This window comes from Apaloderma vittatum, unplaced genomic scaffold (assembly GCF_000703405.1).
Source record: "Apaloderma vittatum isolate BGI_N311 unplaced genomic scaffold, ASM70340v1 scaffold831, whole genome shotgun sequence".
In the NCBI taxonomy this organism is placed as follows: Eukaryota; Metazoa; Chordata; class Aves; order Trogoniformes; family Trogonidae; genus Apaloderma; species Apaloderma vittatum.
Window position 1 is genome coordinate 66,358 of NW_009697185.1, and position 21,607 is coordinate 87,964.

The 21,607-nt window shown below is 41.8% G+C and overlaps 1 protein-coding gene across 1 annotated transcript in view; it reads right to left on the reverse strand.

Moving 5' to 3' along the window:
- The window catches only part of TSNARE1 (t-SNARE domain containing 1), a gene marked incomplete at both ends in the record, with an annotated part of 77,133 nt that extends 61,571 nt beyond the window's left edge, over positions 1-15,562 (reverse strand). The window contains 3 exons of the mRNA XM_009877387.1: positions 8,701-8,757; positions 10,119-10,193; positions 15,472-15,562. Coding sequence (XP_009875689.1) covers positions 8,701-8,757; positions 10,119-10,193; positions 15,472-15,562 — 223 coding nt within the window. The remainder of the gene's footprint in view (positions 1-8,700; positions 8,758-10,118; positions 10,194-15,471) is intronic.
- Positions 15,563-21,607: the final 6,045 nt, after the last annotated feature.

Genomic DNA, 21,607 nt, shown 5'->3' on the forward strand with positions numbered 1-21,607 from the left:
CAGCTTTATGATTTAACTCCAAAGCTATTTGAGCATCCTGGGTTAACAGGAAAAGTGAAGATGAAAGTCCACGACAAACTGAAACATCAGTAGAACTTTAATTTGGCAAAATAATTCAAATTTGGATTACAGTTTTCAGCTGGACACCAGAACTGAGCAACAGAATAAAGAATCCATATTATAAGCCTTGTGTTCGCGGTAAATCAGGATCACTTGTGATTCACTGAAAGAGTCTGAGCTAGCAAGTCTTACTGTGCCAGCTCAGTTTGGAGGCTAGTCTGTGCAATAGCTTGACCATCACCGGGTATTTCATGGATGATATACAGTACAGAGCAGATAACAACATTGCTCTCTACATAGGAGTGAAAGGGGTTAAATACGGTTGAATTATATGAATTATATATAGTGGATATAACACTGCTTATTGAGACCTTAAAACAAATCAGATGGAGCTCGAGAAAAGTCACTAAATATTGCTTTCTTCTTTACCCTGGTGAAGCAAGGGTTAACTTATTTCTGAAAACATGATTTTCATGGGAAAATACCATTGTCATTCACATTTAATCACGTGATAAATGCAGCCATCAAAGTGGGTTTAGAAGAATACAATTCCCTTCCTTTCAATAATCCCTCTCCACGGGGGTTTAAATGTATTAAATAACACTGCATTCACTTTGGAGCAAGGTGACGCACTCAGTAAAGTTTCACATTTGTTTCTCCAGTTACTGTGTGATCTTCGCCAGGGCAAAAGTCAATTTAGTCTCTTGCAGTGCAAATTCTGCAAGAAGGGGTTGGAGGAGGGGAGGTGGATGATGTCGTCCCAGCATCCCCATCACACCAGCAGAACCACTCCCACTTGCCGTGGGCAAACCCATGCACTTACTATATTGTCTTGCCTCCTGCACAGGGGAAAAAAAAGAAAAAATCTATATGGAAGAAATGCACATAAAGTGAACAAAATCCAAGCTTTCAGATCGATGCAGAGGTTTATTTTTTATAATCATACCACTTCCACCCTGCAGACCCAGCCTGCGTTTCACCAGCTCTGAGATCCTGGCCTGCACTTGCTCTCCTCTTACACTGCTGTCAGCACACATCTGACAGTGCTGCCAAAGGTGACCTTTACTGCCCAGAAAAGCTGCATGCAAAGAGAAAACTCTCCAAGCAAAGTGAGAATCCATCCAACTGGTCATAGCTGTCACTATTTCTATTATTTCTATTTCTATTTCTATTTCTATATTGCTATTTCTATTTCTATTTTTTAATTTGTATTTTCATTTTTATTTCTATTTTTATTTTTATCTTAAAGTAATTGGTTTATTATATTATCATTTCCTTATTCGTATTCATGCAGATGTAAACGTAGATATCTACAGACATACCTTTGTATCTATAGATGCACACATCCATGTCAGCTGTGCTGACCAGGACCATGCAGCAATGTTCACCCTCATAGTGCAAAGAACAAGCACTCCATGAAACCACAGCCAGATCTGATCCAACAGCTGAGAAAGGCTTCTCCCATTGTCACAGGTGCAGAGACCTCTCCACGAATGACCTTGGTTTCACTTGAAGAGATGGGATTTTGCAATGCCTTTTAATTTGGACACCTGGGAGGAGAAAGGAGCACTTCAACCACCCAGGCAGCTATACTAAAAAAAAGGTCTGCAGAGCTGTTGCTGGCTACAGAAGAAGAATAATGTGGGTCTCTCTTGATTGATATTCTCAGCCTGGGTCTCTCTTGATTGATATTCTCAGCCTCCAGGCACAAAACTGGTGAAGGATCTGGAGAGATGAGGAGCAGGAACTGAGGTTGTTCAGCCTGGAGAAAAGGAGGTTCAGGGGAGACCTTTTCACTCTCTACAGCTACCTGACAGGAGATTCTACGTGGGGGCCAGTCTCTTCTCCCAAGTTACGAGAGGTAGGACAAGAGGAAAGGGTCTCAGGCTGCATTGTGGGAGGTTTAGATGGGATATCAGGAAAAATTCCTTCACCAAAAGGGTTGTTAAGCGCTGGCACAGGCTGCCCAGGGAAGTGGTGGAGTCACCATCCCTGAAGGTGTTTAAAAGACGTGTAGATGTGGTGCCTAGGGACACGATTCATTGTTGGACTTGGCATTGCAAGGGTAAGGGTTAGACTCGAAAATCTTAAAAGGTCTTTTCCATCTGCCAAGGGTTAGGGCTGGGCCAGCCATTAAAGAATTCAATGACTCTATGATTCTGTGAACAGAGATTTGCTCCCTGCTGAAGTGCAGGCTACTATCAACAAGGCACATTCATCCTGGCTTTTCCATGACCTCAAACACCTTCACACAAGCCCAGCGCCACCATTTCCCATGCACACAGCACCCCTGGCAGGGTCCTCATTGGTGCGAGGGGATGGAAAGCAGCCCCCGGAATTTGGGAGGAATAAAAGGAAGTGTTTGCGGAGCTGGGTGGTGAGGCTGGCTCATTCCAGACAAAACAACCTTTTGGTTTGTGAGACAGCTCCGGCAGTGACTCAGAGCTGAGGTAGAGGAGAGCAGCATCAGAATGGGCTTGTGAAGCCAGCGTGATGCTGTGGAGGAGGCTTCAGACAAAAGAACCCCTTCCCCTGCCTTCATCCTCTGCCCACATAAAAACCCCTGTCCTTTCTCACTTGAACAAAAGGGGAAAAAAAAGTAAAACCCACAAAGAAAGAAACAAACACAAAAAAAACCCGAACCCAAAACCAGCCAGCAAACCCAGTTAATGAATAAAAAATCCTTTGCTTGGGTGCTATAGAGGCAGCTGCAGTTTCTGGCTGCAAGGAGGCTTATCCCATGGCAGGCACTTGATAGGGAACTGCGAAGAAAAATCTACGATGCTGAAGTTGTTTGGGCAATTGAAGAAATGACAAGTTCCCCTCAAACCAGGTTATTCAGATTTGGTCTTTATATAGATTTGATCTTTTCTTATTTTTCGCCACTTGTAGAATAAGGGGCTCTATGTTTTTGGAAGCTGACATCTCCAGTCCTTGCTAGTTATCTCCTCCGCAGATACAGTAAGATTTGGAGGGGGTTCTTATTCGTTTTTACATGCAATGCTTATGTCCTGTGCATTCCTGATGCCCCACAAAACCTGTGGTTCAGGTCATTATAACTCTTGGAGTTGCAAAGTGCTGCATCCCTGCCACGTCAGAGAGGGAGTTGAATAGTTAGTGAGTGCAGTACTACGTCTGCAAAGCCCACTGGCATGTTTTTCACAGGATCATGCTGAGCAGAAATACTCTTCCCCTCTCAGATCCAGTGGAAGCAGTGCAAGGACAACACTTTGGCCATGCAGAATAAATTCCACCTCCCTTGGGACTACAGGGAGCAAATAGAGGAAATCAGGTGGGAATTTATTTCTATCCACTTCTGTATCAGAATCTATTCCCCTAACACCAAACAGGCAGAAAAAGAAAAAGAAAATTGTCTTAGGAAAATTGGTTTAATGACCACCTTAAGCCCACAAAACAAATGAAAGCCCACACTTTAAAATAAAGTCAAGAAAAAAAATAGCTGTGTGATTTAAGTGCTCCATATTGACAGCCCTAGGAACAGAGGAGTGGGCTGATTAGAATATGGCTTTTAATGGATGCACAGTCATTTAAAACAAAGTTGACATTATTGAAATAACACTTTTTGCAGAAGTAGCTGCATACCAAACGACCTTGAAAAGACATAGCAATTACTACCCCACATGCAAGATACATTATCGCCAAAGCTAAGGCTTGATTTCCTAAGATAGACCAGCCAGACGGGAACATTAGGACCTGGGATGAGTTCTAAGATAAGATGCCAGAGTCAATAAGATAAATGTGTAAATAAAAAGCTCTGTTTGTTGGGGCAAAAGCTGCATGTTGATTGTGAGAAATTCAATTTTGCATTTCTGAAAAATATACACACCACAGCCTCTCCCAAGCCTGTTTCAAATGGAGCTTTGGACTTCCAGCACTATGAGCACCTACCACATTAAAAAACTCATCATCAATTTTCCTTCCAAATAGCCTTTTGCTGTTTGCTCAGCCTGCGAGATCCTCAGGGTGGCACAATCTAATAGCTGTGCTTATACCGCAGCTACCATGATAAGGACCTGGTAAAAATAGAAGCCCAAATAACTAGAGTCATTACACACACACATACATTTTTATGCAGTTTATGCAGATATTATTGCCAAAAAATTATTCTCCCATAAAGGCAAGGATTGGATCTTGCTGCCCCCAAAATGAGAATTTTACTCTAATCACATAAAAAGAACAACTTCATAAACACAGGAAGAAAGAGAGAAATGATGCTTCCTGTGAGAAGGAAGTCCATTTAAAGTGTGCACAAATTGATGCAGCCAGGAGGAAAAAATGCAAATAGAGGTTTGTTGCCCATTTCTGCGCTCCTAAGAAACATAATTTACTGACCTTTGAGAGACAAGTCAAGCAGACTTATAGAATCAGAAACAAAGACAACTCTTTCGGTAACTGCCGTGTTCCAAAGAGGTAATTATCCTTCCCTCTCCCCATGAGCAGCAGGAAATGAAGAGGGGTGCCATTACACTATGACAATTACTGTAATTTTAATTTCTAAAAATTGCCAGGAAAGTTTCCTCTAAAAATAAATAAATAAATAAATAAATAAATGAATGAATGAATGAATAAATTGAAAGTCTGCTCTATTTTTATGGTGTGGTTTGAGTCAAAAACTCATTCCTCAGCAAAACCGAGCTGTGCTTCCCCTCCTCCTACTCCCTTTTTGGGGAACCACCCACAACATTTACATGGTGAGAAAGCCCACTTTCCTCCCCATTAGTTGAGAAGATAGATGGCTAACTGTGATCAGCGAGGAGCCAGGAAAGGTGGAGGTGGCCCAAAAGACATGTCGCAGAGGCCAGAAGGATGCAGAAACCTGGCTGTCCCTGCTAGGCCCTGCCAGGGATGGACTTTTAGGAGCCTTCAGCTTGTCCTCTTCTTCTTTCTATGGGAAACAAGTGAAGGCAGATGCACTGTAATTAAAAAGAATGATTCTTTTCATCTCCTGTGCTCAGAGGGATTATTGGCCATTTTGTGGCTTTTCTGCAGGCTATCATTTATTATTTTAATATTATGGTTAAACTATTCTGCACTGTTAGAATTATCATCAAATATATTCTAGCCAACTGTTGCACTGTGGGATGGACTTTGCCCAAGAGGACAGGTCTACTCAGCTGTCCAACCTCTCCTACCACCACATCGCAGACCACGCTGTCTCAGGCTCAGCATCACTGCTATAGGAGACACCTGAAACACTCCTTCTCCTACACTGAACTCTCTTGCCTGGAAAGAGTAACTTGGAAAGGCGCGCACCAAGGTGCATCTGTGCAGGTGGAGAAGGTGGGATTTGAAGCACATTTGTCCCATATGTAAGAAGGTACCAGAGGTAGCCACGTCACCAAATAGACTGCCGGCTCTGCTCTATACTGTAACAGCAATTCTCACCAATGGAAAGCTGCTCTCTAGGACTCCCCTGTGCATTCTCTTCACGAGGCTTCTGATGTCTCATTTTGGTCACTGAGTGAATCTGCTTTCGCAGATTCAAGGGAAAGGACTTTTTTTTCTTAAGTTCAACACATCCAACGATGATCATTTAGCCTAGTAAAACATTGCGTCCTTCAATATATGCAGTAACGCATCTATAGATCTACATCGATTCGTCTACACACAAACACATTCCTACAACCACATATTTGATTAAGAATTTATATAACCTCAGGCTTCAAGGAATTTTGGATCAATTAAACAGTACTTACAGCGAAAAGCAATGGGCAGGAGAATATTTCCCAAAGCTTCGCTTTCCAATTTTTACCCATTATGTGGGTCTGGGAATCAATTATTCCCTAAAGGGAAATTACTACAATTTGTGTTACCAAACATCTTACCTTTCTCAGTCACCAATGTAAAAGAAGAACTATAGGCTTATACATATAGAAAAACTAGCATTCTTCAAACATCCTACAATTTCCTGTAATTGATTAAAGTGTATATAAAATAAAACCAAGTCCTGCAGGCAAGCAGCATTTGAATCAAGACTGGATCTGCACCAAACCAAAAAGTTCACTAAGCAGTCTCAGGAGACCCATAAATCAGGTCCCCTGAACAAATCTAGTGTTTTGCATTACTCTACAGGGCATTAACTTTAATGGCTAAATATATGCACATGGTGGTCAGGTTACAGTTGCTGTGGAAATATATTTTTGCATGTTCTGACCAGTCTGCAGCTGAAAAAAGAATAATAGGTAAAAAACAAGCCCACCATTGCATTCCCTTCAGCAGGTTTTATAAGATTAATTTCTCTCTTTTCTTTGTACTTGAAGGAAGAAGAAAAGAAGACGTGTGAAGCTGCAAATGTACAGGAAATCTGAAACAGATGTGAATTAATTTTCATCTTTTCCAACGAGTTTGTATGAAACCTCATGTGTCCCCAGCCCAAGCAAGTGTCACTGCATGATACGTATGTGCTCTTGGGCACGATCAAGTCTATTTCTGGGTCAGAAGCACCTCACCAACCTTTTTCTTTTTCATACTGCACTGAATCCAGCCACCTGCATTCATCTGCAAGTGACAGCTACAAGGAGAAGAAACCAGCTGATCCAGTTGAACACATTTTCTGATGATGATGAAGGTGGTTACTGCTACAGTCTCCTGGCAGTTGGATTCTTCCCTGCTTTAAAGCAAAAGAGTTTGCCTCTGTCTTGATTTTCTTCCAGCCTCCCTTTACTTTCAACCTAACTATCCCTTGCCTCCAAGATATGAGTACTTCTGTCTGACATATTGGGTTTTTTTTCCCTTATTATAACTCTGCTTATTTCCAGAGAAGATTGGTTTGAAAGGCAACAACCATTGCCAGTACAATAAAATTAGCCCTCTTCATCCTATCAGCACTGGTTAACGGCAAGTGTCCCACATCACACGGATCGGCCATGGCCATGCAACCCTGTGGTAGTCCAAGCAAGACCAGAGCTGTTCCCACCTCTGCAATCCACTCCACCAAGAGTAGTCCAACAAAGTTGGTTAAAAGAAGAAGAAGTGTTGTAATAAGAAAGCATAAAAACAAATCACAGCCAATTTGTACTAAAATAAACCCTCTTACTTTGGAGCTCAACCATCAAAACCAATAAATGTTTGGTGTCCAGTGGATTCGACCACCGTTCAACAATACACTGTTGGTGACCATGCATAACATCCATGGTCAACACAGATTACCAGCTGGTGGACAACAATTATCTGTGACATTTTCCTATAAATGCATGGCTGAAAAGCCACATCTGTGCCCAGTCACTCCAAAGGTGGTGGTGGAAACTCTCAGTAACAGTAGAGGGATACATTAGCCCTTTGGCATACAAAGACTTTTGTTTCATTGTCATTGCCACCTACAATCAGCTAAGTGACAAGAAGGTGTGATGCAGAATTGTGATGGCTTGAAACCTAGCTAATATCAAAGTTTTGATTGCCTGACTTGCCCTAACACTAAGGTCTTTGGTGGCATAGTTCCACCCTTCTTTACAGAGAAGCATTAATGTTACAAAGAACAACTACTTCTATACATGTTAAGGACAACATAGAAAACCAGGTGGCACAACAAGGTAGGGAACGAAAATTCACTTGGAAAGCAGAAAATCTGCTGATGCCCCTTAAAAAAACCCACAAGAGTCTCAAGAATATCAGAAATAATCACTGAAATCAGGCAGAGTTCTGCTTTTTTTGTAGCATGATATCAGTTGCAAATACCTAAAAGCTTTTTAGTGTATAGGACTTGAAAGGCCAACCTAATCTCTGCTGGACTCGTACTGCAGTTAACAGATCTCCTGGCATCAAATCTCTCTGTGGAGATTTCCTACACACACACACACATATATATTATTTCACACACACACATATATATTATTTATATAGTATTTTGGATTGTTATTTACATACATAGTATTTTGCACTACTATTTGTGAAAGACTATATACATATGCATATATATACGTCTATACACATACACGTATATATCTTTACACTCTTAATCGTGTTACATTTGTGCTCAGGCACATCTACATTGATTATATTTTCTATATGGATCCACATGCATGTACATAGGAAACTAAACTCAGGCACAAAACTGTTCTGTAGATGCTATGATTACATGTAGCATTTATTTGTCAACAAAGTTCCTGACACAGGTGCAAAGAGAAAAAAACCCAAACAACTCTATCTGCATATGTATAGCATAGCTGATCACAGTGTGATGTAGCTGAAGAACGCAGAATACACGATCCCTCTTAAAAGCAAGGACAGAGGTTTGGTAAAAACTCATCTTACAAATTGCACTTGGACAAAGATTTCAGGTAGCTTACAAGCCCAGCTCCCAAGGAAGGAGGCACAGGACTGCTCTTGGATACATTTTAAGAGTAAATAAAAATCCCAACAAGGATGGAAGAAACAGCTCCATGAGAACAGAAAAGCAGAGAAGAATTAAGTGGGTCTTACTTATTGTCTTTTTATCCTCAGTCCTGTATCTTCCACCTCCAAAGATGTCATAAAGCTTCTTCAACTGAAAACCACCTCTCTGTCTTCAGTACAGGTAGTGGGGGAGCACCACACTCTTCAGCATCATTAATGGAGTTAGAAAATAGCCCCTTTTTTTAGCTACCTACTTGCTGTCAAACATAGAGACACGCATGAACTTACCTGTTTGGTACTTCTCTGCCCAGTAGGAAGCAAAGCTTTGGATTTCTCTGCTATTTTCTGTAAAAATAGAGGGGGAAAAAAGAGAGGGAATGGCTGAGAAAAGAGTCCAAACATGAAGGAATCATACGAAGCTACTCCTTCTGCTTTTTAAAGAAAAGGACATAAAGAAAACTCTTATTATGCAGAAAAAGAAAGGGAGTATAACCGCATTGAAAAGTTTGATCTTGCAAAAATTAAGAGTCGTCAAAGCTTCCAGAATGACAAAGTTATGAAAACTGAACCACACATTTAAGGAATGACAGCTAGGACGTGGATAAGTAGCAATTTACCACTCAGATTGGTTTCCTGACGCAACCGGGCATTCACAAACTGCGGCGGCTAATTTTGGCACTTCTGAATTGATGACAGCTTTTTAAAAAAAAAACAAAACAAAACCAAACAACAAAACCCCAAACCACAAACCTACATGTGCAATTCAGATGGATTGGACTCATGAACATTAAAAAACAAAAAAGCATGAAAAGGGTGTGTGAATATGGGGGTGGAGCCCTTTACTGGAATCTTTCCAATTTCTCATTGAAGGGATAAAGTCACGTCATTTAAAGACCCTGCACTTAGGTTTTTGAATAGGACAGAGAAATAATTGAAAGTAAGAGATAGTACTAGAGATAATGCAATGCTAGTACATAATGTACATGTGTTGAAGTGTAATTTTGTGTCCTTTCCCTAAAATTTATTTATGTATTTATTTTAAAACCTTAGGCAGCAAGTGCTGGGAAATCAATGAGTACAGACTCTTTCCAATAGAGTTACATTATTAAGTGTGTGTTGCCAGACAAATTTAATTACACCTGTATAATTACAATATAATCTTCCCAAGGGTCAAACTCACTATAGTAAAAGAAAGCAACCGGAGTTTGTCCAGGTTGTGCTTTCATTAATCCAGATATATGTTCAAACGTGCTTCTGCAGGGGAGAGAAGCACGATGGTAAATTTAAATCATTACTGTGGTGTTTAAAAGCAAAGCAAATCTGCTCATCAGCAGAGTGTTCCCAGGATAAAGTGGGAGAGCAAGAACCGAATGAAGGAGCTGGAGTTCAGGTTTGGTTTGGTTCATTAGACAGCTTGACTTTGGTGACACCCACAAGATGCATTTGGAAATCTTCTGGCAAAGCCATATAACAGATCAGAGCCCTTTTTTTTTTTTTTTCTTCTTTCTTTTCCATTGCTGCTGAATTGTCCTGCAGTAGCATGCAGGTGCATTTTCCAATGTAATGATACATTGCTCAACTGATAAAGTGAGAAAAAAAGGTGGAAACTGCACGTGAGCATCTCTGTGGAGATGCTCCACACTTGCTCATACTTAACACATTCCCCAACTCACATACTGAAGAGTAGAAGCAAGAGACACCCTCACCTTCTGCACAGCTCCATATCTCTGGATGGCATCAGACAGCTGGTTCTTCAGCCGGTCCAGCTGAAGACGCTCTTGCTGTTTTGGAAAAAACAGAAGCCTGGTTAGCAGATCTGCAGAGATAAATCTAGTAGTAGAGTCTGTCTGTGACCATGGGAAGCAGTCCTGGTGGGAGACATCAAGTAAACAAAGTGGGCACAAATAGCATTGTAAAATTGCAGTTTCACTGGGGCTGCCAGGATGCTATGAAGTTTTATTTTAGGAAGGGAGCAGAAGATGCTTTAATCTTTCAGGCCAAAACAATTAAAAAAAGTCACCTTGAATACTCAAGATAGAACTCAAGTCACGACTACAGTGTGGTCTGCTATCTGAGCCGGGCACCCTCTGTGACAGCGATATATAGTGGGACATTTTGCTGTCCTGTTTACTGCATGAAGGGGGTCTCATTCGAATATCAGTTCTTGAAGATTGTGAAATACAAGCAAACGAACAACTTGCTGCCATCAAAAGAACAGAATGGTTGTAGTATGGTATCCTCCTTCTCTCCAGCCCATGATAATCTGCTGGAGATGATAACCCAAGAGATCCTCCTATAAGAAGTCCCTTATTGGGATGATACCATGACAGAGTTTGATGAAGGTGATGAACTGATGGACATTGAGAGGTCGTTGAGAAGTCCATCAGCCTCAACAACTTTCTCTCTGCCTGGACTAGGGCCTGATTGTCAGAAATCAGCTTCCATGTTTTCCAAAACATGTACCCAAATATCACTGCTTTTCTGCCTGGAGCTTGCCTCACTAAGATACCAGTCTATGTTTTAAACAAAACATTATCAGAAAGAAGACTAGAGCCAAGGCTGACATAACTGGAGGTGCATGTTAGCTCTGGAGCCCTCAGTATAAGAAAGGCATGGACCTGCTTGAATGGGTCCAGAGGAGGCCATGGAGATGATTGGGGTGATGGAGCATCTCCCCTGTGAGAACAGCCTGGGAGAGTTATGGTTGCTCAGGCTGGAGAAGAGAAGGCTCTGCTGGAGATACCTTATAGCAGCCTTCCAGTACTTAAAGAGAACTACAGGAAAGATGGGGGGGGCACTTTTTACAAGTACATGTAGCAGAGGTAATGTTTTCAAACTGAAAGAGGGTAGATACAGATTTGATATAAAGAAGAAGTTCTTCACTGTGAGGATGGTGAGACACTGGAGCAGGTTGCCCAGAGAAGCTGTGGACACCCCCTCCCTGGAAGTGTTCAAGGCCAGGTTGGACAGGGCTTTGAGCAATCTGGTCTAGAGGGAGATGTCCCTGCCCATGGCAGGGGGATTGGAACTAGATGACCTTGAAAATCCTTTTCAATCTAAACCATCCTATGATTCTATAAATCTATTCATCGTGCTGCAGAATCACTGCTCAGAGAGGGAGTGATCAAACCCAAGCAGCCCCAAGCAAAGGAAATTCTTTTGGAACTATTCCACGCCTCGGATCTCAGATTTCAGGGGTACAGGAGCTCACGTGTCCAGGTTTTTCAGAGGGGAATGAACTGCAAGGAAGTGGGACATCACCTTAAAAACCAAGTAGTGAACAAAATCCAATCTACACTAAAGCTACTAAGCAGAAATGTTCACTTTACAGTAATTTCAGCTGTTTCACACAACTGCTTAAGAATAAAAAAGTAAATTTCATAAAGGATGGGATAAACATCTTTAATTTCTGACAGTGTTTTCATATACAGAATCACAGAATTCGTATCTTATAGTTCTTCATCCAAAGCATTAAAGCCATTTTTAGAACAGGCCAAGTATCATTATTCCCGTTCTACAGAAAAAGATCTATAAACTTCACGTTTGTTCTACATGGAAAGATTGCTACCCTGGCGAGCTGATCTAATGGTCCAGCACTCATCCTACAAAATCCTGGAATTCCAGATAGGCCTTTCTATTTAAGTACTTGGAAGTTATTTTGAAAGAAAGCCCCAAAATAACCACGTGCTATTTTACATCAGTCTCCTACCTTGTATCATACTGTTCCACCTAGATCAGTATCTTTGCTCCTGAAACACTGTCAATTTGCTCAGCTGGGCATCCTGACTCCAATAGCCCCAGCAGCTCCTGGAGTTGCAAGGGAAGTCAGAGAAATACCCACAGTGCACCTTGCTGGTAGTGCATTGCTGGTGGAAAATAAGGAGGAGAAAAAAAAAGTGTATCTTGTGTCCATGTGTGCATGCAAAACAATGCACAGAAGAATGGATTGGAAAGGGCTGATTATAAAGCTCTAAATTAATGGAAAGCTTTTCATGCTGGAAGAAATTTTCTGGGAAGAAAGTTTTCAACGATACTCAGATCCCCAAGGGATAATACCCACCAGAACTATTTATTCTATATAAGGGACGACGTCTTCAGCTACAGACTTTATATCAAAATTTGTAGATTTCATTACTTAAATTGTGCATTGTTAGAAGAGTTAAAAAATTTAAATCTGGTAAATTAATTGACCAGGAAGCAGAAGATTTATTATGTGATCTCAATAGCAAGCCTTTTTGGTTGTATTTTCTCCCTCCACATCACTGTGGAAACAAGGGCGGGGGGAGGAGTAAGATAGACACCACATTTTTTTTGTCCCAATCAGCTTGAACTACGACATGTGTCTATTTCCTTCAATTTTTAAATATTCTTCCTTTATCTTCACAAGTTTTCCTCCCCCTGACAGTAAAAGCTGTTCTCCTGAGACACAGTAGACACTATCTGTACATCACTTACTTGGACCTGAGCAAAGCCTTTGTCACTGTCCCGCATGACATCCTGGTCTCCAAGATGACTAAATATGGGCTTGATGGAAGGACAATTCAGTGGATAAAGAACTGGCTTGATGACCGCACCCAAAGAGTGGCTGTCAATGGATCCATGTCCAAGTGGAAGCCAGTGACAAGTGGGGACCCTCAAGGATCAGTACAGGGACCAGTCTTCTTTAATATCTTTGTCAGCAACATGGACAGCGGCATCAAGTGCATCCTCAGCAAGTTTGCTCACAACACCAAGCTGTGTGGGGTGGCTGACACTCTGGAGGGTAGGGATGCCATCCAGAGGGACCCTGACAGACTGGAGGGGTGGGCCCAGGCCAACGACCTGAAGTTCAACAAGACCAAGTGCAAGGTCCTGCACCTGGGATGAGGCAATCCCAAGCACTAATACAGGCTGAACAGTGATTGGCTTGAGAGCAACCCTGAAGAAAAGGACTTGGGGGTACTGGTGGATGAGAAGCTCAACATGAGCCGTCAGTGGCACTTGCAGCCCAGAAAGCCAATCGTGTCCTGGGCTGCATCAAGAGGTGTGTGGCCAGCAGGTCGAGGGAGGTGACTCTCCCCCTCCACTCTCATGAGACCTCACCTGGAGTGTTGTGTCCAGTTCTGGAGCCACAGCACAAGAAAGATCTGGACATGCTGGAACGTGTCCAGAGAAGGGCCACAAGGATGCTCAGAGGGCTGGAGCACCTCTGCTATGAAGACAGACTGAGAGAGTTGGGGCTGTTCAGTCTGCAGAAAAGAAGACTCCGAGGAGACATTATTGTAACCTTCCAGTATCTCAAGGGAGCTACAAGAAAACTGGTGAGGGGCTTTTTAGGATGTCGGGCAGTGATAGGACTAGAAGCAATGGGTTAAAGTCAGAGATGGATCGGTTCAGATTGGACGTTAGGAAGAAGTTCTTCCCCATGAGGGTGGTGAGACCCTGGCACAGGTTGCCCAGAGAGGGGGTGGAAGCCCCATCCCTGGGAGTTTTTAAGGCCAGGCTGGATGGGGCTCTGGGTAGTCTGATCTAGTGGGGGAACTAGATGATCGTTAAGGTCCCTTCCAACCTTGACAATTCTATGATTCTGTGATTCAAGGGCAAATAATTACGTTCTTGTGTGCCATTATAACTGGATTTAACATGACCTTGCTTGATTCCCCTGTGGACCCAGTTTATGTCAGAAAATGGAGGCAGGAGATGAGCACAAAAAAGCACAGATCCCAGTATCTCCAAGATTTTGTTTTACCAAGATCTGATGTAATTATTCTTAGAGTATGCAAGAAAAAGGAAAAAGTAGTCCTTGTAGTCCACCACTAATCAAAGCAACTTGTTGGAAGAGTATTAAGGTTGGTGTCTACATATGGAGAACAGTCATCCTAGGCTTCTCTCCCCATCTTCTCGAGTACAGCATCACCCATTCATATTTTTTAGTGGGCTGCACTGCACATGGCCTTCCACAGGTTAGAAATGATGATTCATCTCTGAAATCCTCGTCTTATATGCCTGCTGGCAAGTGACAGAAATCCAGACTGTAAAAACAACTTGGACAGAGACGACGTGTTTTTAGATCAGTATTTTTTCTAGGTGGAAGGACAGTGAGAACAGAGTTGAAGTAACACAAGACTTTGGGAAATGGCAGGAAGTGAGTGACAATAAAACACCAATTCAGGGAAGTTCCTGACCCAGAAGCTATATGGATGCTGGATGCAAGAATGTGACAGAAAACTGCTAGACAGAATCAAGTAGAAAAGAATTGTCCTTATTGTCATTTCAGTTGCTGAATAAACCGCTAGGTAGGTGAAACTTCACCTCAACTCTTGCAGAAAGTAAAGTGAGAGCTTGTTCCCCACAGCATACTTCTGCTCTTCCCCAAGATGCAAATCACAGGCCAAAGTCAAGGAGTATGAAGGTCTTTGTGGAAAGGTCAGAAATCTTCTGTTTGTCCAGTTATTGCACTGAGGACCAAGGGATAGGGATCTTTCATAGCCCTGTGACAACAGTGTTCATGTGAGTTGAACTTACTGCTGATAGAAGACCAGTCTGTCCTCAAAACAGGTGGGGCTGCAATGGGGTAGATGGGAATTCAAAAGCCTCCTCTGAATTACCTTTTCCCCCTGCAGCCTTCACACTAGCATACAGCACTGAATGAGCGTCATATTCCACTGCTTTTCTCCTTCCAGACACTTCAACACACTTCCAAGCTCAGCTGCACACAGTGGTCTTAAAAAAAAGTGATATTTAACCAATTCCAAACTCAGGTGGAGCCAGATGATTTCTGCAGCATTTTCACCCAAACTGAGCGAGATCCCGAGATAGGTGTGAGCTAATCAAGGCTTTGTTACGGATTTCTTGATTTTCAGTTCCACATAATTCAGTTTTGGGAGAAGGACTGATTCCTGTGGCTGTTTTCCCATTGGTCACTTACAAATCCATCTATGCTTGTTGAGTAACAAGAAAGGAAGTTACAACAGATCGTGGAGCTCAATAGCTTTAAAAAACGCACCACCACTTCTTTTTTCATTACTCCTCCTTCCGTAGGACCCATCCCTCTCCCCCAACATCTTGAATTACACATACCCTGGATGAGCCTCTGACAACCTCCGACAGCTGCTTGATGGCTTTGGTGCTAGTTGTGATGGTTTTATTAGTCTCCTGCTGGGTTGCATGCCTGCAGAAGAGAAGAGATGATGGGCAAAGCAGTTGAAATCCATTGCAAAATAAGACACTTACAGGAATTTATCAGGCTACAGAGCAATTGAGGCAACACAGCACACAACACATGGAGCCACACTATGACTACACAAGTCCAGGGTCTTGACCAGAAATGAAAGTCCTCTGGTTGTAGAAAATACTAGCCAGGAGCTGCCCAAAATCTTCCTCCTGTGATCAGTACAAAGATGACAGTTGTAGACCTGCAAAGTCAATGGGGGAAGGTAAGGTGAAAATAGGGGGTGGGCAGGAAACAAGGCCATCAAGGATGGTTGTTACTGAAACTGAAAATTTCAAAAGATAGGTTGTATAGCAAGAAAAGATGTGACTGAGGAGTTACCTGATGGCTGGCCTGGGAAAATCTTGTACTCAGAAGAGAAATTTGAAGAGACAGAAACTGAGGAGGACAAATTCACTTACTGTGATCATCCACCTGATACCGACATAGTATCTTCAGGAAAGCACTGTGAAAATGAAGGTTAGGTGCTGCTTTACACACACTGAGACAGGCTAGCAGGGAGCCAAACCAGTCCCCTCTCCAGTCACGGTTTTCCCCCTCTTTTACACCCCAAATGCCAGTATCATTATTTCTTACAAGCACTGATTGCTGACTTCACTGTTTGGGACCACATAAAGTAGGGGGAAGAGACATAAATGCTGCCCAAAGGTATATATTAGCTCAGTCTAGCAGTTCCCAAAGTTTTTAAGGTCAATGGGGTATTTTTAGCCTCTAAGCTTCCCCAGGAAGCACTTCACATCTCTTTAGACAGAATGGGGTGGTTTTCCATAATGCTTCAGTCAAAAGCTCCAGAAAGACCTGGAGAAAATGATCTTTTTTCTCTCTTAGAGGACACATTTGAGCCATGGTTGTGTTGAAAAGACTTAGTTGTCAGTGTTCTTTTTGCTGCGCAGGTGGGATGTGGAGTGAGTCAAAGTTCTATGATTAAAAAAACGTTAAAATGATTATTTATGGCATCTTTCTCCTGAAGATTCATGGCCCATCCTGGCTCTTCAGCTCATTCCTGTTTCTCGGTCAGTAGTGATGGAGATCAGCTCTTTCCTCAGCTCTTTCAGCACCTCCTTTGAGAAACAAGACCAGCCCCGAAACAGCCTTTACCAAACATGACCATAATTACAAATAAATGAAGACTTCTCAACAAGCATCAGACTATCATTTCCATCACATCAGGGAGGATGGACATAGGCACCACAAACTGTGATATTCACTCCCACAGCAAAGGTTGGCAGTTTTATTCCACTGAAATAAGATCTCTGTGGAAACAGCTGAGGTGGGAAAGCTGTCTAGGATAAAAGCTCACTTCATTTTATGCATTACATCTACCAGGTATACAAGTGAAAGCTTAGTGTAACATGAAGATGGCATCTCTTAGCTGCAGAACAGCAATTCAGATCTATGCTAAGGGTTTGACAAGCAGATAGAAGCCATGGACCACTTTGGCTCCATACAGGAAAGAGAAATAACCTCATATGAAGACAAGACTGGATCCAATAACCAAGTTATTCTCAGCTCTCCTTAGTTAAATGCATTTCTGCATTCAGTCATCAAAATGAATTTAATTTATTTATGATCCAGGACCCAATGCACTATCTGATGAATTGCATCATTTTTAATTTGAGGTAGAAGAGGTCATATCTGCCACAGACAGGTATTCCATTCTGTTGTGGCAAGAGAGGGAGCTGGGAATTGAATTCAATCACATCTCCTGCCTGAGTCGTACACGGCCTGATCCCCTACCTTTTAATCGAGTGTAGCTTGCCACCAAGTGCATGAATTCCATAAGTGGCAGTTTCAAAACTGAGACTTCCACAAGTAATTCCTCCTAATGCAATGCAAGATGCTGGAGTTGACGTCCAGTCATTTTGCAGAGCTCATTAAATTATCTGCCCATAGAACAAGTTGGGAATTTAGATACCAGCAATTCCCCATCCCCAAAGTAAAATGGCTTGTTAGGCTCATGCAACTGATCCTTCCCAATCTTTAAAGTTAAATAAAATCTCCTTCATTTGCATTCTAATGCAAATTTTATGTTAGATCTCTTATGTAATAAATCCATGTCACGCACAAACTTTGCAGTGAACTGCTGCAAAATAACTGGGAGCTGGCATACAAAAAATAAAAGTTCTGCCTTCCACGTCTTAATTCAAAACGCACTTTAACCAACATGCTGGTGCTTGATTTTGGCACTTCCCACTATGTTGTCAGCACAATTAACTTCTTATTGTTCAACCTCAGATATAAACTTAGGAATCAGACAGTGATTATATTTAATTTACATTAAATGCTATTAAGAACTTCATTAAAAAAAGAGCCCTTGAAACTCCATTCCCTGTAGCTTTTTACTTTAATATGTAATAGTAACAAGATATGTCACCATTATTATTATTATTATTATTATTATTATTATTATCTTTCTTTATATTCTTCTCCCCATGGAAGTGTGGAAGTTAATTAACAGGGTGTCTCTGATTAATAAAATTTGCTTCTGCCAAGGTCCTCCACACAATAGTAAGTTAAATACTCAGTCTGTGGAGATACTGAGCACCTACAATATAAGCGTTGTAAAAGACTTGCCCGTCTACAGTGCTACTGTGAAAATAAGCACTCTGAAAGTAAAACAAAAAAAGGCCATCTCTCAGGAAAAATGACATCTCTTGCTGTGCATTTCTGAACGTACAAAGATCGAAAAGACAATGTACTAAATAATACAAGAGATGCGTGCTGCTGTCCAAGAGTTTCCTATGGCTGCTGTTTTGTTGTGTTTTTTTTTCTACTAGAGAAGTACAGTCCACCGAATCCATAATCCCCAGCACGCAGCTGCTTGCGTTTTGTTCTCTGAACGATCATATCTGTAATTTATTTATCCAGATTTAGAATGAGCACAGCGAAGAGGCAGATGCCACAACGGCTGCTTCCCTTCTCTCCGCAGGGATGGAACGAAGGAGCTTATCTGTCGTTTCCGATGTTTTTTTGAGACGCTTGAAGAATGACCGAGTCAATAAAAAAATAGTCAGACCCCAAATGCAACAGCAAAGGCTGACATAGGAAAGACTTGTCTCCACCTCACCACACCTGCCACCACTCACCATCATCCCAGAGCGATTTATTTTCAAAACAGCAGGAAAAAAAAGGTATTTCTGTTGATAATACAGGATATAGCTAATTTTATTTTCATCGGAACCCTAATATGAGAGCAATAATAAGTTTTTCAGGTACAGAACAAAGATACTTTTCCTGTACTGGCTTAAACAACTTTAGATTTAGAATCTCCTTTGGCACAGTACAACTGCCTAGCAGTGGAATGGTTTTAAGTATTTAAGAGCTGGGTGGGCAAGTCGGTTTGGCTACAATTAAACTAGGTAGCTCAGCATAACTTAAACCATATATTTCTCTTTTGAACAGTTACTGTAGTGATTACCACAGTTTTATTGTACAAAAAGAGGTAATAACCTTAGTATGCAAAGAGCACTGAGCTGCATGATCTGTGGCTTAAGCAGAAATAGGTCGAGTATCTGCATTTACACCTCGTCCATGGTTGTTGGAGACATAAATACGTAAGGGTGCATCAAATATGCATGAGGAAATTGTTCACACCACAAGGCTTTTTTAGCCAGTCTCTTCCCTGTCTTAAAGCTGGATTTTGTGAAGGACTGATGCCTGCAGCAGCTGATGACAGCCCTCAGCAAACTATATATACATGTATATATCATTTTATGCACTGGCCAGAGGGATAGCCATGGAGTAGCAAGTAGCAAGGTCCCTGAGGGTCCCACTCTCCACCTAATGAAGGTGTTCAACATCAGAGTAAAGTCAACAGAGTTTTTTCGTGGTATGAGGAGAGGGGCACCTCCAAAGGTGCTTCAGAGAAGTTCACCCTTCAGCACTAATCCACCACTTCTGGATGTCTCTGACACAGCCAGGATGACCCTACAGCAGAGCTAAGGATGTTTCCAGAAATGGACGATATGTTCAACAGTTGTATTAGCAAACACGTATCTACAGAATGGAAGGTCATGCTGCCTTAGACATCTAGAATTTACTGGAGAGCCCCACACCTCATCCTCTATGGCTGCTGGCTCTGCTTCTGCATGATGAATGCATTGGGCATCTCTCATCCATAAATACGCATTGAAGATGTAAACAAAGTAGAAAGGTGAGCTAGGAGGGAAAGTTTCACCAAACCCTAAATTATCTTTACTGTATCATTAAAGCTACCAAAGGAAGAAAGGTTAAATCTTCTCTTTTTGCCTCCAAACTGAATCTCACATTTTATTTTATTTTTTTTTTTCCCAATTCTCCTTTCGGATCTGATTGTTCACATTGAGGAATCGTTTACAATAGAGCAAAATAAGAGCTCTAACTCTGATCTGTCAGCAAACCCCTTTGCATGGTGTAAAACACCCAGTAGAGTAAAAGTCAGGACAAAAAATGAACTGCTACTTCCAGGTTTCAAGCCATGCCATATTCTACAATAAAAGCATCATAGGTTTCCAATTTTCCTGTCACTTGAAATTATTAGGAGATGTGGTGCTATTTTTTCTTTGGGGAGCTTTAAGGGATGGTCTGTGGGCTGTGTGGGAAGGGGGCGTACTTCACACCCACCTGGCACGGATGCTGTGTCACCTCCAGAAACAAACATGGGTATAGGTTAGCAGCTATGGGGTTCAGGAGTTCTGGATTAAAATGTATGAATTTCAATCAATTTTCTCAGAGAACGGTCCTCACAAATTCCATCGCAGACATGCAAACCTTTGGAAAACCTTTAGCAAAACTTTCCATGGTATTCTCAGTACCTATCAGGTACCCATCTTTTTGTATTGCTTCGTAAAAAGAAAAAATGAAGAAGCAGTTATTACTAAACAAAGGAGAATACGTACTCCAGTATGGAATTAGACCAGTAACCAGCAAGCAGCTGGTTACTCACTGACCTGCTACCGAAAAATTCAGGTTTGTGTATTTCTACTAAATTATCTCCAGGACACTCTATCTGACCCTCTCTTAACTCCACATCACACACAGATTAGTTCAGCATCGCCTCAGATTCCATCTGTCAAGTCATTACTGACAGCTCAGGAAGCACTCAAAACAGGACCCCACAGGAAGCAGTTTGACAATGTCACTGCCATTAGTAACCTCTCAAGTTCCTTTTTTTCCTTCCCCTTCCCATGTAAGTTTTAATTTTACAAGTTTCAGGGTTTTTACTAATAAAGGAGCCCCTCGGATCCTTGGTCGCACTGAGCTATATTGCACCTCCCTCTCTCTCATTATCCAGTAAGCCTCTTAGCTTATCAGAGACAGAAATTAATTTAATTCACCATAATTTCATTTTGATAAACCCTGGTGCCTACTGATCAGGATAGCAACTTTTTTTTTTTTACCTTCCAGGTGCTGATAAACTCCTTATTTCTTTTTAACTATTCTTGCAACTTAGGACAAAAGGAAATGGCCTCAAGTTGCACCAAGGGATGGTTAGGTTGGATATTAGGAACAATTTCTTCAGCAGATAAGTTGTCAAACATTGGAACAGGCTGCCCAGGCAGTGGTGGAGTCACCTCCCCTGAAGGCATTTAAAAAATGTGCAGATGTGATACTTAGGAACATGATTCAGGGGTGGACCTAGCATTGCTGGGTTAATAGTTGGAGACAGTGATCTTAAAGGTCTTTATCAACCTAAACTATTCTATGATTCTATGATCTTGATGCACTAGACTTCTGCAAAAAGCAAGCAGATCCCTCTCTTTCCAGCCTGAGAACCTCAGCTGCTCTCTGTGAGCTCTTAATATTCACCAGGGTTTCCAGTATTGCCCCGATAATCCTTTTAGCCCCCTAAGAGAAATGGCATCCAACTGTGGCTATTCTGATAGCTTTGCCTCTGCTTTCCAATTCTGTCATGCCTTTCCTATTTCTGCATTAATAAAAGTGGACCACGGCTTAACACCTGTCACAGAAAGGTTCCCAGCACATAACCCTGCAGCGATTCTCAGC